Source organism: Idiotropiscis lumnitzeri, chromosome 13, assembly GCF_059441095.1.
Source record: "Idiotropiscis lumnitzeri isolate Australia: NSW breed Sydney's pygmy pipehorse chromosome 13, RoL_Ilum_1.0, whole genome shotgun sequence".
Taxonomy (NCBI): Eukaryota; Metazoa; Chordata; class Actinopteri; order Syngnathiformes; family Syngnathidae; genus Idiotropiscis; species Idiotropiscis lumnitzeri.
In genome coordinates, this window is record NC_142403.1 from 6,268,271 (window position 1) to 6,286,714 (window position 18,444).

The 18,444-nt window shown below is 38.7% G+C and overlaps 1 protein-coding gene across 1 annotated transcript; it reads left to right on the forward strand.

The window, feature by feature from the left end:
• Positions 1-1,786: 1,786 nt before the first annotated feature.
• Positions 1,787-18,260, forward strand: LOC148324146 (protein FAM163A-like). The gene is made up of 5 exons (XM_088312234.1): positions 1,787-2,104; positions 13,426-13,532; positions 13,611-13,635; positions 15,771-15,885; positions 16,540-18,260. The coding sequence occupies exons 4-5, from the start codon at positions 15,793-15,795 to the stop codon at positions 16,936-16,938; spliced, it is 492 nt and encodes a 163-aa protein (XP_088168360.1). The 5' UTR covers positions 1,787-2,104; positions 13,426-13,532; positions 13,611-13,635; positions 15,771-15,792; the 3' UTR covers positions 16,939-18,260.
• Positions 18,261-18,444: the final 184 nt, after the last annotated feature.

Genomic DNA, 18,444 nt, shown 5'->3' on the forward strand with positions numbered 1-18,444 from the left:
GAGCACCGTATATGCCCTTCCTTCATGTGCTGAATACAACATTTTAGTTTTTTTTTGTGTAAACCTGACAAATAATGTGATGATTACACCAAATGAAATTTACAATCACCCTCTAGTTTATTTTACCAGGAGGGCAGTACATGATACATGAATCGCACAAAGATTAACAAGATTTATTCATAGGTTCCTCAAGTAAATATGATAAACCATGAAAAAAATTAAGACAACGTAAGTATGCATGTTCTCCCCATGACTGTGTGTGTTTCCTACTTGTACTCCAGTTTCCTCCCTCATTCCAAAAACATGCATAGTGGGTTGATTGGACACTCGAAATTGCCCCGAGGTATGAATGTGAGCGTGAATGGTTGTTCGTCTCGGTGTGCCCTGCGATTGTCTGGCAACCAGTTCAGGGTCCCCCCCCCCGCCTACTGCCAAAGACAGTTTGAATAGCCTCCAGGATGCCTGCGACCCTAGTGAGGAGAGGCATATCAGATGGTCATCCAACAGCTTCCGACACGTCACAGCCTCAGCAACCCTCCCATCCAGTCTGCCTGTTGTACTTTTGAAGGAAATCGAGGAGTGCTTTCTTCATTTGCAACTGGCAAATCTGGCCAGTTTACAACACTTAACTGGCTGAAGTTCTTCAGTCCAAGTGTGTCCACACACTCAATTCGGTCCAGGTGTCGCAGTAATGATATTAAGCTTACATGCAAAGAAAGTCAAAAAGCCACAAAGTAACCGACTGAGGATCAAACAATAAACAAAATTACACATAGAAATAGAATTCCAATTATAAAACAACTGACACAATTTACTGAGGACAGCATAAATATTACATAAGGACTGCACTATTACAGTATGTAAAGTTCTATGATACAGTAGTATTACTTTGTGAAATTTATTTGTTATAGTATTAGCACTTAAATATGTAAATGTGTGTTTGTGATTGTTTGCAAATGCATTAATTTGATTACTGCATTTATCAAAGCAGGTGCTTAGAGGGGGGGGGGGTACTTATTGTGGCAGGGGCTGCCAGAATCAGTCGCTTCTGGTAACTTTGCCTAGGAAGAAGGGATCCTGCCCAAATTTGCCACACATACTCAAAATGATCTCAGAAATACACAGAATAAGTCACTTGATGGTTGGGGTACCTATTATGGCAGGTGCTGCCAGAATCAGTATCCCCTGGTAACTTTCCTACTGCGTAAGTGGTCAGTGAATGCACCTCGAGTCCGACGCAGAACGCGAGTGACTTTATTTTACTTTTTTTATTCTTTTGCTACTCTTGACGCGGCTATCGGTGGTTATAAAAAAAAAATAAACAAATCAGTCAATTGGAATACAATTACGTGTTCTCTAACAGGATACCACCTATCTGTATTTTGCCACTTAATTTGATCACGCTGGAAACGATATAGCCCACTTCACTAATCCTCTCCCCTTTTCATCGTGTTCTGATCACTGATATTCCCTTATGGTAGCTTCATTGATTGCGAAATTTCTTTGGTCTAACTAATGCAAATGCAGCTAATCCCCCCCAGCCCGATTTCGGAGCAGTCAAACGCTTACTTTACGTGTTAAATTGTAGCGAATGGTGTGCTGAAAACCACACCGACGAAGGCTACCACTTTTATGGAAACCCTAGTTTAAATTACAGCAAATCAAAAACACAAAATCATACATTCTTCGTGCCTTTCAATGAAAACAAACGTAGTAACATCGCGCCGCCTTCAGTTAATGCGTGCGCGCTCCCGCGACAGGGGATACAGATTTTTTTCAGGGGGTAAGTACTTTGGCACGACACCGGCAGCTGTTCCTCCTCTCGGAGTGCTCACAAGTCAGATGTTGTTGTTGTTCATTTGAGAGCGCGTAAAAGCTCTTCCTCGTGTTCATCCTTCACCGTCGTGACCATGCTCAATATTTCCGCGTCAGCTGTCCGTGTTCGCCGTGTGCAGCCCATCTGACCTTTTCGTCGACGGCCCATTTGGACACGATAGTTGGGTGCCGGTGAGTGCTTGTTTGCTAAGGAGGATGCTGTCTTGACCTGAGCAGCCGAACCGAGACCAGCGCGAGCAGAACCCAGCGCGCCATGTAACTATCTCAGGTATGTAAATGTGGTGTGGATATCCATCGTGGCTTGGGACTTTTGGATTTTTTTTTCTTATTTTGCATCTAATTGTTCAGTAGTTCTGTCTAGTTTTAGGAAGTAGTCGTTGTGTTTTGGGTGAAATGCTGATTTAAATGAGGTCACCACTATACGCACACTAAGTGAATGTGTATCATAAAATGGGGTGGGTGAGTTGGGGGCGCTCACGGTGCCAAATAATTACAGATTAAATACATCTAACCAGTGAGAGTATAAAAATAATATATTAAGTAATAATTGGCGACAACTGCCCAAAAACATCCAAACATTGATGGTTTCATGCATCAAACATGTTAAGCACGTTACACATATACCGTTTTTAACATTTATTTTATCTGGTAACACATTGCGTTTCCACACCCTTGAGCTTTTTTTTTTTTTTTTTTTTTCTTGAGCGGGTAGGAGCAGTGAATGACTTTGGTGACGCTGTATGCAACACAGTATACCTTCTCGATTTGTGTCTGGCAACTGCGCAAGCTTAAGGGCATTTCTTAATTGGCTATCATTGCATTTCATGTCACAATCACTGAGTCTGGATCAGCCAAACTCTGCAATATCCAGAAACATGAATACGTTACCAGAAATATTGAATATTATGAGTGTCATTTCCAACAGTTTTCCTAGTAGATTGTGGAGGAAAAAGAAAAAAAAACTCTTTTCACAGCCCGCCACAGGATAATCTTTTCCTTCAAAAATTGAATCTTTGCTGTGTTTGACAGAAAGGTGAGCCCCCAGGGGATTGCTTATTTTTGGCATGATTATCAGGATGTGAAAACTGAAAGTAATTTCTATTTCATTCATATTACTTTATTAATGTATATTTGCAAGATAAAGAAATGTGTTGAGCATTAAAATGCTGCGCACCAGGTAGTTTCCCTCTGCTAACCGGGTTTTCTTTGTGTTACTTTGAATGAGCGCATGGCAGCAACCTGACAAAAGCAGGTCTTGGTCTTGGTCTTGTGTGCTTTGACCCACTTCTGGCGGAGGGAGGCTGCAAAACATAGCTAGACTAAATAACTATAGAACAGCCTATCTCACTCGCTCACCACACATGTACACACACACACACACGCACACGCACCCCCACACACACACTACATCTTAAATTCTCCGCTTTTTGTATGGATGTGATGCAACAGGAAATGGGATGATTTCCCAGAGGTGTCTGCCGTCAAGCCTATTCCATGTGACGCTGCAGCCACAGAAAATGTTTCTTGTAACAAATCTTTGGGAAATATTTATTCGTGTCTTGACAAAGTCAACAACCCTTTTATATTACAAATGTGCACGTATAATTCAGTCGCTACTAACATCAGTAAAGTCCTTTCTTTTCTGGACATAATGTACATTGTTGGCAGCTTGAGTCCTTACATTTATCAAAAAAGGATGCATACACTTTTTATTCCAAACTATTTGATGGCTGTGGGATATTTAGTGAAGTGATAGTTCAAACCTCTGTTGTGGATAGGGTTGGACTGAGTGTTGAATCAATTGGAACTGAAGATAAAGCAAGTACATATGCGTGCCACGGCACCGATCAAAAAGTGTGGCTTAACTTGAATCAGAATCAGAAACTCTTTATTGTCCCTTCAAGGGAAATTAATGTTGCAGCAGGAACACATTAAGAACAAGGCACACAATGACAAAATAACACAAGATATTAGTTAAAAACTAAAACCCTCTGCTGGGTAATAAAGAGTCTTATTTACCCTAACTAGTGGGTGCAAAATGTTGTGGTTATCATGTTGTGCATGCTGTTGGTGGGCATGTTGCTTGGTTGACCATTATGATTTTTTTATTTACTTTTTTTAATTTACTTTTTATTTACTATTTTTTTTTTTTACAATTTTTTATTATTACTATTATATTGTGTATTTATACATTTATTTTATTTGTCATTGTACTCACTGTACAATGAGATTGGAGAGCTCCCCTCTCTAGTGCAAATATAATAAAGAATTTAGTTATATGTATCAATTAAATTAATTAAAGATTAAATGATGAATAAATATAAAATAAAAAAAATAGATCACAAATAGGGGTGTAACTAACTATTATTTTAATGATAGATCAATCTGTCAATTATCTAAATCAATGAATTAGATCACAAAAATATTCTGATTTGCATCCCTTTATTCAAAATCATATAATTTCCAATTGATTGTGCTGACAATGCACTAACATAAGTTAATTATGATTCAATTACTTGTTTGGTCTGTAACATGTCAGAAAATGTGCAAAGGACTAGATAAATCAGACAAATTTTATTGCAGAGAATCTGAAGCTTTGGACAATATTTTAAAAAGGTATCTAAACGAGTCATGAATTCTCAAAAATAATAATCTATTACCATTTGATAATTGATTTAGTTGTCAATTAATCCTTATACCTCTAATCCCAAATTGCGGGTGCAACATTGCATGTTCACCCACTAGATTCCATGCACTGTTGGAAAAAATGACAACATCTCATAAGAATGTTTTCCGCTTTATGCAGAGAGAGCACGGCAAGCCCAAAATAAAGTTTGAACTGATGGAATGCAAAGTGGAAGACAAGCATTTTATTTACCGTTGTATTATTTAATTATATTAATATATAATATGATAGTATTCCATATTTAGAGCAACACAACATAAAAGTCATGCTTTCCACATAGACAAACTGCTCTGAACTTCTCTTCGTAGAGAGAAAATCAGACCCAAAGTGTCTTGTGTTGCGTATTTGTTTGCACAGGGTTGTTTCGGGTTGTTGTGTAGTGCATTGGAAATGCGCTAGAGAAGAAGAAGGAGTTTTAGAAGCGCTGTGTAAATTATTGAGGAGCCTTCAAAATGGCTGGATTGATGCTTTCTTGCTATGCATCTGTAATTTAACTGTGCTCTGGTCACACAATAAATGAAACTGGAGGACATTGAACTCAGTCTCATGTTTGTCATCACATTTTCAGTCACGCCTGCCATTTCTTGTATACTAGGTTCCGTTAAGACAAAGATTGCATGAGCAATGATGAAAGCATTTAGTAGTTAAGAGGATTCAGTAGATGTCAGTGTGTTGAAGAAACGTGAAGGTGTTAGATGTGAGGTGAAAGCATGGCCTGTTGGTATTGTTCAAGGTCATTGGAGTGCAAGTATAAAGTAACACAAGTCCAGCATGCCCCTGAATGACACCTACACACATTAAAGACACGTGGCCATAAGATAACCTCCTTTAACCTTGCTAAAGATTTATACATAAATATGAGGCATTCTTGCGCTCCCGAAGTTTCGGGCAGTGAACCAACACTCGAGCTGCTCGTTCACATTTTGACAGAAGTGAGAGTTAAAAAATAAAGACAAATGACATATATATTAGTTACTTCCTGTTTAAATGTAAATGTAAATAAAGAATTCACTTAATTGAATCGGAGACCTGCAATATCATAGATAAAACAAATGCATCAAATATTTACTTGTTGCCGTTGGATACAACGTGAGACATTTCCGCTTGGATCCCCAGTCACGAAATCCACTCACTCTTAACTCAACCTCATGAGAATAGAAAGGGAAACAACTTGATACTTGGAGATGGAATTGAATCTCTTTATCCCCTGAGAGCCACTCAAGTTGGTATATAGAAACTCTTTAACTTTATTTGACTTCATCAGCACAGTTTGTGTAATAGCTGTCTTATGCAAGCTTCGTTTGAAGCTTAAACAAGGGAGCACTTTTTTTTTTTCTGACGCTAATTACCAAAGTGAGTCGGCGCCCTGATCGGCAACATGCGGTGCGACCAATCACATGTGGGAAGAAGAAACATACAGGAGAATGTATTTTGAAAAATAATACTTTTGCATTTCTTCTCCATCAATCCAATTTAATATGCAATTGCTTTTTTAAGGTCCTCTTCCAGTGTACCTTTTTTTTTAAGAAACAAACGAACAAACAAATGAATATCTAATACGATCCAATATCAGATTTATGATACACAAATGTTTAGGTTTTATGCTAAAATAAAGGCAAATGAACCATGAATTTATAAAATGAATTAGTATACTAAAAAAAATTATTAATTAATTTCAGCCAATTGTGTTGGATCTAATACTTATACGACTAATATTTACTTAATTACTGTAAAACATTTTACATGTGCTTGGAAGAGATGAGGTTGCATCGGAATAGCCGAGCGACTGTTTGAGAGAGCACACAGAGAGCTCCACTTACAAGAATAGCCTTGAATAATGGCTCCTTTGCTATCTGCATCATGTCTCAAGACAAATACGTTCATGAAACCATAAACCTCCCGACTGTGAGGCAGATGTGCTAACCACTAGTGCACCATGCTGCCTATATTCTTCTTCTTCTTATTATTATTTTGATTACTTATTTTATTTAGTGCTATTGAATTTTGGAGTCGCAACTGTCGAATTTGCATTCGAACCTGCACTGTTTATGTTTACTGTTAGACAAAAATGTGTGGGAAAGTTTTGAGAAAGACCTTTGAAATGCCTTTGTAAACGTGACCATCTTCCTTAAACTGAGTCCTCTCGACTGATTTCTTTGTTACCCTGCTTCTTCACTGCCATTTAGTCAAATGTCCACAGAAATGTATGCTAATGAAATAGAGGTAGTGGTACATTACTCCCTCAAAGATAGACGCTGGACCATTTCATTTGCTTTTATGTGGCTATGGTGCTGACCAGCAGAAAGGGGGAACAATAATTACGCCGCTTCCCTGCTGCCAGCGTCACCATTCTGGGTGTGCGTGAAGTGATGCAGCACTGCTGCTAAGTGTTGAAGAGACTCTGATGAAACAACCTCGTAAAGCAGAATGACTCACTGCTCTTTGCGGAATATCACTTCCTTCTGCTTATTTCATTATGTTACCAGAAATATTCACTCACCTTCCTTGACTCACATATGGATTGAAGTGACGTCCCATAGAGTGCAAAATGATGTTGTTCCCCCCTTTTCAACTATTAGAGCTTCAAATCTTCTGTGAAGGCTGTCCACAAGTTTTAGGAGTGTGTTGATGGGAACCTTTGCAGCATGGAATTGTCCAAAGTCTCTTGACATGCTCAATACTTCAAGCATGTATGCTTGAAGGGATTTTGGACAGTTTCTTGCTCTCAACTTTGTGGGAACGCTTTGGAGCTGGTCCCTTCCTTTTCCAACAAGACACGATCCAGAAGGACGAGTCTGGTGTGGATTAACTTGACTGGCCTGCACAGAGTCCGAACCACAACTCGATAGAACAGCCTTTGGGTGAATTAGAGCACAGACTGAGAGCCAGGCCTATTCGCCCAACATCGGCATGTGATCTTACAAATATGCATCCGGGAAAATGGTCGAAGATTCCCAGAAACTAACTCCTAAACTTTTTGGACAGGATTCCCTGAAGAGTTGAAGCGGTTATGGCTGGACTGACGTCATATTGGATTTTCCCGATTAGGATTGAGGTGTCATTTAAATTCGGTTGTGAGTCAAGGCAGATGGTTGAGTACTTTTGACAATACAACGATAATAATACATTTATTGGCTTTATATCATGCTTTTTATTTTGTTAGTTTTTTTTTGGACACTCAAGGACGCTTTAGAGGGTAAGGGATAAACAATGACAACTAAAAATGAGACAACAATATGGTATTTCACTTTTATCGCGCTTTTCCAGTTGTTGAGGCACTCAAAACGCTTCAGACTGATTTCACAATCACATAATGATGATGCAACATCAGGAGCTAAAAAAAAAAAAAAAAAAAACACGGGTCACATAGTTCAATCAGGTTGAAAAGAAGCAAAAATGTGTTGTTGATAATTGTAATATGTTTGACTATACGCTAATCGCACAGGTAAGGCGCAGTGTAAGCTAGCAGACGTCCTATGTTAGCCGAAAGCTAATGAATTGAGGCTAACCCAGATCACTACTAGCCTAGGGATATCTATAGCGAGGAACAGCGGCATCAATAGAGTGAATTGTTGGAATGTCAGGGGCCTGCTAAATATTTTATTTTGTGATTGATTCTTTGAAGCCTTAAAGTAAAGCAGGGCTCTCAAACGCTGGTCTTGGGCTGCTTTCATGCATGTTTTTGATTAATGTACGCCTTCACAGAGAGTTTTATTGGAGATGACCATGGAACAGACGCGACAAAAGCCATCGCCTGTATAAATCCTCCAGTTTGAGAAAGATGATTATTATGATTTTATCTTAAATAAGATGAACTAGCTTGTGCAGATTTGAGATAAGAATATTCGTGCTAGTGTGCCATGAGCCGACCAATTGCTTGAGGTGCCCTTCACATATGCATACCCCTCACAGCGCAGCCGATGGTTTTTTTTATATCTCATTTATATAACTTTTCCCCTTTTGTTTTTGTTTTTTTCCCAACTTCGCTTGACACAGCTCTACTTTTGATTTGTCGCTATTTCTGGTTGTAGTTCTTCTTGATGATGCCAAGCGCCGTGAGTCAAGAGCGGTAGTGTAAACCCCTGCTCATCGTTGCAGTAGTGTGGGTAGCGGTCATAAAAAACGCAGCAGATGGTAAATTGAATTTCCCTTAAGGGATCAACATTTGTAAAGGTAAAATGAAAGTCTGAAGTTCTGATTTCAAATATTGGTTCTGGCCTTGCTGTAAAGAAAATGAATGTCTGGGGAACTCATAATCTGAGGATACATGGTTAGAAATGACACCTTAAGTGCACTCAGGACACTACTTTTTTTTTTTATTCTACTCCATAGTTGCCACTTTCCTGTAATTTGTCTTGTAACTGTGAACAACAGCCACATGAAGAAGAAGTAAATGTAAATATAGGAGACCCTCTTTCTTTCTTTGTTTTTATAAGTGTGTTTGTCACGCAGTGTGCATTTGTGTGCATGTGTGTGTGCGCTTGGCGGTTGAGCTGGTGGGTGGGTTGTGTGTGCTGAATTTCCTGAGTGCTTTTATTCATGAATCAAGCTGCTGTTTTTCTCTGCCATATGTGTTGAACGTGTTGTGGCGGGATTCACATTTGTGTTTGTGATGGACAGCGTGTAAATACAAAGATCCAAAGTAACAACAATTTCATAGAAGAGCTGAATCAGAAGCTGGACGGTTAGTTGGTGGGAGCCTGAATAGCTGCATAATATAATGCACTCCAATTATAGATTTTGAATTCATGGCATCAGTGCATGCATTCGCGTGGATGGAAAAAACAATAAAGAAAAGTCTTCTTTTTCTTTAGCTTCTCAAGATAGAGTTGTTTAAGCACCGCTGTTGATCATGTACTTTTATTTGTGTTCAAGAGTATGATTCTGGGGAGTGGTTCTTGTACTTGGTCGCAAATACCTGCAGAAGAATCAGGTAATTGAACTTGATTGATTTTTAGTTTAGTCAGTGTCTTCCTATTGATCTTGATTTGATTGCGCATAAAGAGAAGGATGCTTGCATTTTTGTCAGTGAGTTTGATTTTACGCTTTGACTTGTCATTAGAAATGTTTTGAAATCTAACAATTTGATCATATTTGTGGAGCTCATGAGCTCACATAATCAATTCTGTCTAAGAGGGGAAAGACATTTTTGTGGCTTTATTTTTAACTGTAAAACTAAACATAGAAACTAACGCATCGGGGAGGCGGTTTCCAGAAAATCCCCCATCTTCCCCCAATGATTGGCTCCCCTGCCTACTCTACATAAGTGTGAAAAATTGGAACTAATAATTCCGTATGATCTAAACTTCAGCCTATACAATAATAAACATGTTAAATCACTACCTTTCTGACTGCCAATATAAAGTCGACAATATCATGTAAAGAAAACTGCACATCATTATTTCTTATTATTGTGCAAATGCTAAAAATGCTCCAACCGACAAGTACATCAACAATGATGAAAATGTCTATAAATGATTCCGTCAATGCAAATGAATTTCTTTTAAGCCATTTTGGTTTCATCTCCTACAGTCTTTCCATACCAAAGCTACACATGCGCTGCAACCAATACCAAGATAACAGTCAGTTATTGTCAGCTCACATTACCGAAAATCCGATTACCTCCAACATTTATCCTATTATTTAATTTGGGTTGCTGTTGTATTGAGTTTCCTACCACAGCGTCAACTCATTATGTTCATTTTAATGGCGCATGCTAGATTAGATCTTTGCCTAATCTGCAAGATGCGGATGAAATTCCCATTAACTAGCCATACTGCTGGAACAAATTTCTCTGTCTGCTTTGATTAAAAAAAAAAAGAATACATATATATATATATATATATATATATATATACGTACATATTGTGTGCCCTGGCTGGTAACCGCTCCAGGATATACCCGCCTACTGCCCAAGGACAGCTAGAATAGGATACAGCATGTCCGCGACAACACTAATGAGAACAATAGTGGATGATAGATGGATGGATGGTTCTTAATAACTTGATTTGACTTGCTTATGCTTCCAACGTCATTGTTTTGGTCACCAAGTTTCACCACTGTGGCTTAAAAACTAAATAGACTTTTGCAACTATAGGCAGAAAACTGGAGGAAAGTTGTACACATTTCTTGATTACTTATCTAAGTGATTCAAGGTAAGAATGACCTCATGTATTTCTATCAACATCCAGCATAAAGGAACCTTATCATAACATGCGAAAGTGGCACACAAGCTGAATGCTGATCTGAGGATAAAAAAAAAAAATAAGGCCATTTTATAGGGTCTCCAACAAGTCCAGGCCTTTCAGGTGCTCCTGAAGACTGATGGCCATGACTCAGTGGGGAACATTCCATAAGAGAGACAAATGGCCAAGGGAGGGGATTTTTTTTTTTTTTTCATGTTGGTCGCCATTACTTTGATTGGCCACAAAAGGGCAAAATTTAGGCATGTAACATGAAGTCAGACAATGGTTCAGGACAACAGAAAATAATTAGAGTGTGCACATGACAACAAGTGGATGCAATTGTGAAATGACATTCTCGGTACCCAGCCAACCAGCGGCCTCCATCCTAGTAATAGATTATAATTTCTCCATGCATTCCCTTTTTGAAATGTGCAAGTACCTGTAGAAAATCAACAGAGGTAGAAATAGACCATGCAGAGTCTAATTTGAGACTTTGACTGTGAGGCAGATGTGCTCTGGTCTTTCTATCCCCATAGATTGTGGCGGTGTCAAGATTAATCCATGACTAATCGATTATCAAGTCAATCGACAACTATTTAATAATCAAGTAATCATTTAGAGCAGTTATTTACCTTTAGTGTCCAAATCCTCTGATTTCAACCTCTCAACAGTATTTTTCAGATTTATGTAGTCCTTCATCAAAGCAAACTAATTAACTTTTGTGATTTATCAAAGCAATACAGTTGCAGACATCTGCTTTTATTTTGGAACACAATGACCCGTACCAGTAATCAAATAATTTTCAAAAGGTTTGCTGGGAAATTTTAGTTGTGTTCATGTCGGCTAGAATGTAGTTGTACATAGAGGAAAATTGTTGGCCCACTTTTGTTGAAGAAAAGGAAATGTAATATAGGTCTTAAATAGACTTGGAAATTTGAACAAAGATATTATTTGGACAAAGGAGACCAGGCTGAAGCTTCCTGGCCCGTCACACCCGCAAAAACGAACGTATGAATCCTAATGAACATACACTATGTGGAAGGAGCTGAAACACGCAATCTAAAGAGGGCAACCTTCAAACCGGAGCGAATTGGACGACTTCATGGAGTGGGCCAACTTAAGTCTTACTGAGAGTTTGAGAAATTATTTGCTCGCAATATTTTCCTGAAAACAACAAAATATTCAATTGAGGCTACTGTCACTTTTTAAAAATGATTATATTGCAACAGAAGATCAAAAGGAATGTCAAATTATATTTATTTCTAGTTATTTTTTTGGTTATTGTTTGGTTGGACCATTGCGTGTTTCTTTCATTAACAGACCAACTACTTTGCACTTAAGATATTTTTGTTCTCTTATCCCTGTTGTTTCACAAAATAGAGATTAAAATTGACCCGATTAAAATGTTACAAATTCATGGGTACTGCTTCTTTACGAGAGCGACTTTCTTCAATTAATAATCAGAGGAATGAAATGCAATGACATCTTTAAACTTCCATTTGTTCCGTGTTCAAATGTATGTTTTGTGATTCCCTCATATAACACGAATGCATGTCTGTGAATACTCAATCTTTACAATGTGTTTGTGTCAAGAGTCTTATCAGCATCCAGGCAATACGTGGGACTAAGGGCCACTGTAATCCGGTCCCAGCGGTGACTGATCCAGCCGCTTTCTGCTTTTGCTCAGTTTATGTGTGCAAATGTGAATGTGCTTGCTGGTTCCTTTCCAAACACACCCCTACACACACACCACACACAACCTGATGCAAACACAAAAACAAATTTAGGTCTCCAAGTAAATTATGAACCCGAATTCAAAGTGCATCCATTAATTCTGACAGGTTGCATGGTGTCTTGGCTCTGTGATTGCAGCCTCTGCAGAAAGTTCTGACGGTGGATGATGTCGAGGGGAGTCTGCTATTTGTTCTCCACAAATAATTGAAGGCAAAAGTGCCATCTGACAGAAACATTAGCCCAGCGCCTGTGGTGTAGTGGTGCAGATCAAGGCCAGTGGTGGATGCTTTTTTTTGCCTCAGCAGGGAATTTGAATCACTTCCTGTTTGTGTTTTAAGATGAAAAACCACTTTAATAATCATCATTCGGAGATTTCTCAAGACTTGCTGTGTGTGTTGGCTGAATAGTAATGCAAGTCTTGTTTGACATTTGAACAGATTGCATGTTCGTAATAAGGAGAATCAATTTTCAAATGATGTGGTAAGCTTTGGATGATGAGTGATTCCTCTTGCTCCATTCTGTTCTCTTTCCATCTTTCGTCTTTTGATCCAAGTTGATCATCGGGTCAACTGTCCAAAGTAGTTACACTGACTTGGAATTAGGAGAATTGTGTCTGTTATTTTGTCATTCTTGTTTTAGAGGAAACTATAACATTGTATGCAGACTTTTCACTCAGCAATTTTAACTTTGCATATATACCGTAGTAACTTTGCTGTGAATCTACTTTGTCACGCAGAGAACTTTCATCTTTCTTCTTAATCTTGCATCATTATTACTTCTTGTTTTGCCTGTCTTCCCTGTTCTTTTGTTCCTTCTGGTGCTTTATGCTCCCCCTCCTCCTCCTTTACCAGAGGCATTATACAGTCTGTCATGGGTGTAAATGGCCAGTTTCTGTCCCCTACTGCCACCTTGTGGCGATATGGCTATTGAAATGAGTTTCAGATCACGGCGCAAGCGACTCTCAAACCGTTGTTCTTTTCACAGAGATGTGCATAAAACGTGTTCATCCAGGGGTGGGACCACAACACTAACCTCTGAGGTGACTTCAGTTAACCATTAACCTTCCAATAATCCAGGGACACTCTTCTGATGTAAGTGCATCGAATTTAACATTATATATATTCGGTCTAGCTGTCATTTTAAAAACACTTCTTTGGAATGTTTTCCAGGTGTTAAGCAGAGCTTTACCTAAAAGTGAGTATAATGTCTGTGACTACTTTTAATAAACATTTTCATTGAGATGCAAAATATATATATAAAAATATATATATGCAAAATACTGCTAGAAAATGTTATTAAAAAGTAATACATTTAATTGCGCACAAGAATAATACAGAGATTGTAAAAAGTGTTCTCTATCAATGCAAAGTCAGTTCATTTGTTTTTGTTGTATGCTGAAGACATTTCAGTTTCAGATCCAAACATGAATAAGAGACAAAAATTTTGAATTCCAGCTTTTAGTTCACATTAATATCTAGATGTGTTAAACGACTCAGGACCGAAAGCCTTTTGTTTCAAGCCACACACTTTTCAAGTGAGAAAAAGTAATATAACAGACATTAAATAAACTTAAAGTGAATAACATTGGTGGCATAAACCTTACTTGTAACAACTGCATCAAGCCTGCCAGACATATACTCCATCGGATTGTTGCATTTTTCTTTTGAAATGCTTTTTCAGGCCTTAACTGCAACCTCTTTCAGTTCCCATTTGTTTCTGGGGGTTTCACCCTTAATTTTCCTCTTCAGGATGTAAATTGCATGCTCTATTGGGTTAAGGTCCGGTGATTGAATTGGCCAGTCTTAAAACCTTTCACTTTTTCCTCCTGATTAAATTTTTGTTCTATTGGCAGTGTGTTTTGGGTTATTATCCTGTTGCATGATGAAAAGTCTCCTGATTAGTTTGGATGCTTGATGATTTGAGAATTTGCCAGATATCGTGTTTTTTTTAGACGTCTAATTCATTCTGCCGCGACGATCTCGAGTTGCATCATCATTAAAGACTTCAAACAAAGAAATACACATGCTACGCCACAAGATGTAAACCACTCATCAGCAGAAAGAATCTGAAGGTCAGTTTGGATTTCGCAAAGAAGTACTGAGATGAGCCACAAAGGTTTGGGAACAAAGTTTTATGGACTGATTAGACCCAAATTAATCAAAGTGATGGGCAGGTCAAAGTATAAGATTGCAAAACACATCTGTGAAGCATTGTGACGGTAATGTCAATGCTTGAAGTTGCATGATTGCTTCTAGAACGGGCTCAATAGTCTTTATTGATAATGCAAAACCATTTTGTCTGGCAATTTACAGAAAAATGCATCCAAACTATTCGGGAGAAACTTCATCAACAAAACACACAAAGGATTTCATCTGAGGGAAAAAGTGAAATGTATTAGACTAGCCAAGTCAATCACTGGACCTTCACTCTATAGAGCGTGCATTTTACACTCTGAAAATGAGAATAAAGAGAGAAACTCCTAGAAAAAAATGAGAACTGAAAAAGGTTGAAAAAGGAAAAGCATTTAGAATGAAGAATGCAACATGTATGGAAAAGTCAATGGCTCGCAAGCTTGAAGCACTTATTGCAAGTAAGGGATATGCCACCAAATATTCAATATTATTCAGTACTTCATTAAATGACGTCTGTTCCAATACTTTTGCTCACTTGAGAATTGGTTGATTTCAAACAAAAAGTGCTCTGTCCTGTGTTGTTTAACACAGCTGGATTTAAATCCCATGAAATAAAAGCTGGAATTCTTTTGTCTCATATTCATCTTTTGATCTAAACCTCAAATACAAAAAAAAAAACGGATTGACCTTGCTGTTCCAATACTTTTGAAAGGGACTCTATATCTGAGAGAATGTATGCTTCCACTGTACCTGAATAATGGATAGTATAAGTGCGGCTGCGAATTGCAAAAGGTGCATGATTAAATAATATATAAACGCGATACCATACGATGCATAGAACGAACCATGCATCCGTTTTCTATATTGCTCGTCCTCATTAGAGCCATGTGTGAACCGAAGCCTATCCCAGCTGACATTGGGCGAGAGGCGAGCCAATTACAGGGCACATATTGACAAACAAACATTAATATTCACTTTCACAATCTTTGGTTAATTTTAGATCCAAACATGCATGTTTTGAGAATGTGGGTAGAAAAAAGGAAGTCCCTGCCAAGATTTTACCTTAGCCTGAGAACTGTGAGTCGCCATAACTCACACTAGGGACTGAAACAAGATATTGAGACTTACTTCATACAAAAAGTATGATTGCACAATCTCTTGTGAACTTCATGTTGTCGTTTCTTGTATCTTTGTCAGAGTTTGATGGAGAGCTGGTCGGATGACAGCTGGAACTGTTGTCATAACTGGAGGAATACTGGCCACAGTGATCCTTCTGTGTATCATAGCTGTGCTCTGTTACTGTCGACTCCAGGTAACACCTCGTTGTTTACGTGCGATATTGGATGCCAAGACAACACATGGGCCAAACATTAAGTACAACAGCACACACGACGTTGGGAGTGTCATAACTAAGTACCATTCGGTACACATAGGCAGTTGCACCTAAGTGTCGGTAAGAAATGCTCCCAATCAGTCAAGCGGAGCGCTCATCAAAGTCACACAACATTTACAGATTTTGGAATTTGGTTTACACCGGTGCTTCTCAATTATTTTGTTTCGCCCGCCCTAGCAAGAAGAAAACAAAACGTACGCCCCCACTCTCCGTCGCAAGTATGAATAATACCATTTTCGTTGCAAAAGAAACCTATACCATAGAGTTAATAGTCGCATCTCACAATGGGCAATGAGAGCGTCACTGCCAACTAGTGGAGTGGATGTGCAATTGAACTTATTGTAGTACGGCGGGAAAAAAAAGAAGCATGTTCCCCAGGGTCCCACGCGCGCCCCTCAGCATCGCCCCACCATTTGAGAAGCACGAGTTTACACATAAGACACCCCGTATTATAAGGTGCCGCGTCTATTTTGGCGGAAATTCAAGACTTTTAAGTGCGCCTGATGGTTGTGAAGTTTCAGAACTCACAATGACCCTTTTCTTGTTTTGCTTTGATATCTGATTTCTGTTTAGTACTACTGCTGTAAGAAGAATGGCTCCGATAGTGGCTCCAACTCTCTACAACACTTTGAATGCAACACCTGCAGTGTCTCCGGCCTGGACGGGACCTTTGGCACTCCGCTGTCACTTTCACCCCCAGAGCCACCAGCATCGTCCAAAACCAGGAAAGCCACAATGGGGCGTCGCCGTTACTGCCCCACCTGCTCCCCGTATGACTCCCCGTTCTTCATCCGTACCGCTGATGAGATGCGCAACGGCGGCGAGCGCATCACTTACATGCCCACGCACTACGAGAACCAGGCGCTGGCCATGCCGCTGCCCGCCGTGCACGAATCCCTGCTGAGGGAGGCTCCACGGAGCAGAGCACCCGATTTCTACACCAACACTGGAGCCATCAGCACAGAAGTGTGACACTGTAGCTAGAAGCGCTGAAGGCGAAGCAGTTTTAGGGTTTTGTTTTAAGGACGCTTTATCATAGGGGATTCATTTACTGTATTAACTTAGTTAACCTTTTTGTTTCGGGAGGTGGCAGTATGTGCAGTGTATGTTTGTAAATAATGTTGTAATTTGACTGTTAAATGACTTTGAGGGCTATCTAACTTAAATCAGTGTTTACATACCTGCCCCCCACCCCCCTCAAAAATGTATATTTTAAAAATGTGAATGAAGTGTGAGGCACTTATGTCATTCTAGCTATGAAGTTCTGGATCTTATCAGTGCATGCTCAATTTTGAAGGAGGTTCTGTGTCTATGCAAGATGTTTTAGAAATCCATTTAAGTCTCACTTTATCAGATTTAATCTTGTTGGCACATCATCATGAGTATGTGAGGTACAGTAGTTAACTCATTTATTCCCAGCCGTTTTCACAAGAGGAAACACCTCAATCACAGCGTTTTTTTTCCTGTTTTTTGACTGATTTTGTAAGGCCTGCAGAATATTGTGTTCTAAAGATAAAAACATGGAGCTATGACGCCAAAAAAAAAAAAAAGGCTATGACTATGACGTATAAATACGTCTTTGGGAGGCAGGGACTACAATTTTGAAAACGTAAATATACGTCTAATGGATTAAATGAGTTAAGTGTAAATCACTTGGTCGTTTAAAGCGTTCTGGTTTGCTTGGTCACTTATATTGAGCTTCCGTTTTATGTTCTTATGTGTGTATTTTAAACAGGATTGAAGTATCTATCCATCATTTTTTTTATATGACAGCATACAGTACACGTGAGCTACATTTCCCGTACTGTCTGGTGTCTTTTTCTGCTGTTGTTGCAGGACAGCACTGACCCGCTTGCCATTAAACTTAACTGACATTGATGCAAAAAAGATTGACAACAAAGATATGACTCATCATTTGTGTTTTAGATGGGCATGCTTGTAACGGGCGTGTGTATTTTAATGGGGAGATTGGAATTATTTTTTTTCTCTTATGCTATTACTCTCATGTTGAATCACTGAAATAAATAATGTTGCTTCTTTTCACATTGTGATAACATCCACTTTTTAGATGTCATGAGGCATCTTGTTTTGTGAACGACAATGTTTCTGTGTCCTGAGTAAATAGTTGTTACCACAATTTTGTCAGAGTCCACAACCTTTTCCATTGTTTTCATCGTAAAATGACATTGATTGATAACAGCAACTTTATTTTTGAATACCTTTTCATCCCTATATGCTTAAAAAACTGTTTTGATTACTTTGTATGAGCAAGGGCAAATAAGTGTACAGGACACTGATATATTCATCAAATCAATGTGAAACTTGTCATGTTTATAAAAGTCAATACAATATGTGAGGAAAACATTTGTTACAAAGAATCTGTCACTATCATTTCATAACTTGTATTACCTACTAAGTTATTTCAGTAGCTACTAGTTAAACAATGAAAACATATTTTGAAATGTTGATACATAAATT

What these genes read in the sequence shown, in the direction of transcription:
- LOC148324146 (XM_088312234.1), top strand. Translation starts at nt 15,793, where the DNA reads ATGACAGCTGGAACTGTTGTCATAACTGGAGGAATACTGGCCACAGTG. An exon ending in TCTGTTACTGTCGACTCCAG is followed by an intron (nt 15,886 to 16,539) that starts GTAACACCTCGT and finishes ATTTCTGTTTAG; the next exon opens with TACTACTGCTGTAAGAAGAA.